The sequence below is a fragment of the Triticum dicoccoides genome, chromosome 4A, assembly GCF_002162155.2.
Source record: "Triticum dicoccoides isolate Atlit2015 ecotype Zavitan chromosome 4A, WEW_v2.0, whole genome shotgun sequence".
Lineage (NCBI taxonomy): Eukaryota > Viridiplantae > Streptophyta > Magnoliopsida > Poales > Poaceae > Triticum > Triticum dicoccoides.
Window position 1 is genome coordinate 722,967,418 of NC_041386.1, and position 4,922 is coordinate 722,972,339.

General features: G+C 47.4%; 1 protein-coding gene across 1 annotated transcript; it reads left to right on the forward strand.

Annotated features, from left to right (window-relative positions):
- Positions 1 to 1,607: 1,607 nt before the first annotated feature.
- On the forward strand, positions 1,608 to 4,922 carry LOC119290081 (the record flags this gene model as incomplete). The annotated part of the gene is made up of 4 exons (XM_037569192.1): positions 1,608 to 2,691; positions 2,803 to 3,384; positions 3,487 to 4,224; positions 4,351 to 4,922. Coding segments are annotated over exons 1-4 (2,976 nt in total), but the record flags the coding sequence as incomplete, so codon positions are not given.

The window sequence follows — 4,922 nt, forward strand, 5'->3', positions numbered from 1 at the left end:
CCGGATCTCGATGCTCTGCGTCATGTTTGGACCCCAAGGTTGGGCAGACTTGCCAGATGTGCTATTGTGTTCCATCATGGTCCTGTTGGGTTCAAGCCGTGACCTTCTTGCATTCATCGCCACCTGCCCCAGTTGGCGTGCCGCGTTCATGTCAATGAAGCCTGCCTTAGACATGATCTTCCCACCGGTTATTTTTCGGAACTGTGCCGACCAAACAAGCCCAGCTGGCTGCAACACTGGAAACACATGGGAGCTTATTGATCTTGCCTATCCAAGTACTCCATTGCGTCGGTTGAGCCTCCCAAATATTTTGGACACAATGGAAATTCTGAAATGTTCTTATGGTCATGCTATCTTCTCCTCTGGCAGATCCCATGTAATTATGGACGTGCTCACTGGCACCACGGTTGCAGCTCCACCTTGCCCATCGATTCAGCTCTGCTATAGAACATTCGTATCTCCAGAAGCGTCGCCAGATTCATATCTATTTGTCAGCAGCCCGCACTGCCTTTACGCTTGGCAAGTTGGGAGCCCCTCATGGTTGCACTGCGATTTTTTAAACGCACATTTGATTCATGAGATGGTGTCCTTCAAAGGCCGGGTCATTGCGAGGATACATCAAAAGCTGTACATTGTGCATTTGGCACCTGAATTTCATGTCGAGGTACTAAGAGTTGCTTGCAGCGATAATATAGACCCATCCAAGCTTTCTCGAAAGTTGGTGGTTTGTGAAGATATGCTTCTCCTACTTGGTGGTAATGAGAAAGCCTTCTCCATCGACTTCTCGAGTAAACCTGCAAAGTACGTGAGGGTGGCAGATGGAGGCTTGTCGAAGTGGGCATTCTTCTTCGGCGAAAAACCTATTGGCCAGCCACGACTGTTGGTGAACCCAGAGCGGATAGGGTTGAAGGGTGGCCAGGTATACCAGTTGGATCAAAATGGCCGAGTATTTTCATACCCAGCATATGGCGAACAAGATGGGGAGTGTGTGCCTGAACCTTGTTTTGTGACGATCAACGCCCACTGGTAGAAAAAGAGGCTTCCGTCCAGCCCCATTAGTCGCGAAACTGTAGGAACCGCGACTAATGAAGTCTTTAGTCGCGGTTCGGCAGACGAACCGCGACCAAAGGCTTGGGCCAGGGCGCTCGGTGGCCAGCTGGTGCACGTGAGGGGCTTTAGCCGCGGTTGGCCAGGCCAACCGCGACTAAAGGTGCCCAAAGGCCTTTAGTCGCGGTTGGCCTGGCCAACCGCGACTAAAGCTCCTCCCCTATATATACCAGTTCAGCGCACTCACTTAGCCATTTGGTGCCACTTCTATTCACAAGGGGGTGTAGGTTTGCTTTTGGTTCCTCTTATGCACACAAGGTGTTTGATGAAATGCCCAACAGCGTGAAACAAACATGATATGAAGTGTTGGAGCCACACTTGAGGTTCCTCCTCGATCGCGGTTAGCAACTTGAACCTTTCATGCATGTGTGTCATTGATAAAATATGCATGTGTGTTGTTCATTGTTTAATTTCTATTGTTTATAGCTAGTTACTTTAACAAATGCATGATGGTTAATTATATATTTTATATTATAATAATGCAGATGAATCGGCAATGGATGTACGGTAACCGACTCTCCCGCGAGTTCACTACGGGTTTGAAAGATTTCCTCGTAGTGGCTAATGCGAACAAGCAGAAGGGTTTTGTTATCTGCCCATGTGTTGACTGTAAGAATCAGAAGGGTTACTCTTCCTCAAGAGAAGTTCACCTGCACCTGCTTCGGCACGGTTTCATGCCAAGCTATAATTGTTGGACCAAGCATGGAGAAAGAGGGGTTATAATGGAAGAAGATGAAGAAGGGGATGATTTCATCGATGAAAGCTATCTTGCTCATTTCGGTGATACTTTCATGGAGGATGCTGAAGGTGAAGGGGAAGGTGAAGGGGCAGGTGAAGGGGAAGGTGAAGGGGAAGGTGAAGGTGAAGGTGAAGAAGAGGCACGTGATGAGACCGTTGATGATCTTGGTCGGACCATATCTGATGCACGGAGACGCTGCGAAACTGAAAAGGAGAGGGAGAATTTGGATCGCATGTTAGAGGATCACAGAAAGTCGTTGTACCCTGGATGCGATGATGGTCTGAAAAAGCTGGGTTGCACACTGGATTTGCTGAAATGGAAGGCACAGGCAGGTGTAGCTGACTCGGCATTTGAAAACTTGCTGAAAATGTTGAAGAATATGTTTCCAAAGAATAACGAGTTGCCCGCCAGTACGTACGAAGCAAAGAAGGTTGTATGCCCTCTAGGTTTAGAGGTTCTGAAGATACATGCATGCATCAACGACTGCATCCTCTACCGCGGTGAATACGAGAATTTGAATGAATGCCCGATATGCACTGCATTGCGTTATAAGATCAGAGGCGATGACCCTGGTGACGATGTTGAGGGCGGGAAACCCAGGAAGAGGGTTCCCGCCAAGGTGATGTGGTATGCTCCTATAATACCACGGTTGAAACGTCTGTTCAGGAACAAAGAGCATGCCAAGTTGTTGCGATGGCACAAAGAGGACCGTAAGTCGGACGGGGAGTTGAGACACACCGCAGATGGAACGCAATGGAGAAAGATCGACAGAGAGTTCAAAGATTTTGCAGCTGACGCAAGGAACATAAGATTTGGTCTAAGTACAGATGGCATGAATCCTTTTGGCGAGCAGAGCTCCAGCCATAGCACCTGGCCCGTGACTCTATGCATCTACAACCTTCCTCCTTGGTTGTGCATGAAGCGGAAGTTCATTATGATGCCAGTGCTCATCCAAGGTCCGAAGCAACCCGGCAACGACATCGATGTGTACCTAAGGCCATTACTTGATGAACTTTTACAGCTGTGGGGCAGACCTGGTGTCCGTGTGTGGGATGAGCACAAAAAAGAGGAATTTAACCTACGAGCGTTGCTTTTCGTAACCATCAACGATTGGCCTGCTCTTAGTAACCTTTCGGGACTGTCAAATAAGGGATACAATGCATGCACGCACTGCTTACATGAGACTGAAAGTGTACATTTGCCAAATTGTAAGAAGAACGTGTACCTTGGGCATCGTCGATTTCTTCCGAAAATTCATCCAGTAAGAAAGAAAGGCAAGCATTACAACGGCAAGGCAGATCACCGGCCGAAGCCTGCGGAACGCACTGGTGCTGAGGTATTTGATATGGTCAAGGATTTGAAAGTCATCTTTGGAAAGGGTCCTGGCGGACAATCAGTTCCGAAGGGAGCTGACGGGCACGCAGCCATGTGGAAGAAGAAATCTATATTCTGGGAGCTAGAATATTGGAAAGTCCTAGAAGTCCGCTCTGCAATCGACGTGATGCACGTTACGAAGAATATTTGCGTGAACCTCCTAAGCTTCTTGGGCATGTATGGGAAGACAAATGATACAAAGGAAGCACGGCAGGACCAGCAACGTTTGAAAGACCCTGATGACCGGCATCCGGAATGGTTTCAAGGTCGTGCCAGCAACGCTCTGACCAAAGAAGAGAAGGTCATCTTTTTTGAATGCCTGAGCAGTATGAAGGTCGCGTCTGGATTCTCGTCCAATATAAAGGGAATAATAAACATGGCGGAGAAAAAGTTCCAAAACCTGAAGTCTCACGACTGCCACGTGATTATGACGCAATTGCTTCCGATTGCTTTGAGGGGGCTCCTGCCGGAAAATGTTCGAGTAGCCATTGTGAAGCTATGTGCATTCCTCAATGCAATCTCTCAGAAGGTAATCAATCCAGAAGATCTACCACGGTTACAGAACGATGTGATCCAATGTCTTGTCAGTTTCGAGTTGGTGTTCCCGCCATCCTTCTTTAATATTATGACGCACCTCTTGGTTCACCTAGTCGAAGAGATTTTCATTCTCGGTCCTGTATTTCTACACAATATGTTCCCCTTCGAGAGGTTCATGGGAGTATTAAAGAAATATGTTCGTAACCGTGCTAGGCCAGAAGGAAGCATCGCCAAGGGCTATGGAAATGAGGAGGTAATTGAGTTTTGTGTTGACTTTGTTCCTGACCTTAAGCCGATTGGTCTTCCTCGATCGCGGCACGAGGGGAGACTAAGTGGAAAAGGCACGATCGGAAGGAAATCAACGACATGTATGGACGGCCATTCTCTGACTGAAGCACACCACACTGTACTGACCAATTCCAGCTTGGTGGCTCCGTACTTTGAGAAACACAAGAATATTTTACGCTCGGACAACCCGGGGAAGCCTGAATCCTGGATTAGGAAGGCCCACATGGAGACTTTCGGCAGTTGGTTGAGAAAACATTTAATGAATGACAATGATGTTGTAGATCAGCTGTACATGTCGGCCAAGACACCATCTTCGACTATAACGACTTTCCAAGGGTACGAGATAAATGGGAATACATTTTACACGATCGCCCAAGATAAAAAGAGCACCAACCAAAACAGTGGTGTCCGCTTTGATGCAGCAACCGAGAATGGGCAAAAGGTCACATATTATGGTTACATAGAGGAGATATGGGAACTTGACTATGGACCCTCCTTTAAGGTCCCTTTGTTCCGGTGCAAATGGTTCAAGCTAACAGGAGGTGGGGTAAAGGTGGACCAGCAATACGGAATGACAATGGTGGATTTCAACAATCTTGGTTACCTTGACGAACCATTCGTCCTAGCGAAAGATGTCGCTCAGGTTTTCTATGTGAAGGACATGAGTAGCAAACCGAGGAAACGGAAAGATAAGAAAACGATCAGTACATCATGCGATGATCCAAAGCGCCACATTGTTCTTTCAGGGAAAAGAAACATCGTGGGAGTGGAGGACAAGACAGACATGTCAGAAGATTATAATATGTTTGCTGAAATTCCGCCCTTCAAAGTCAACACCGACCCAAGCATTAAGTTAAATGATGAGGATGCTCCATGG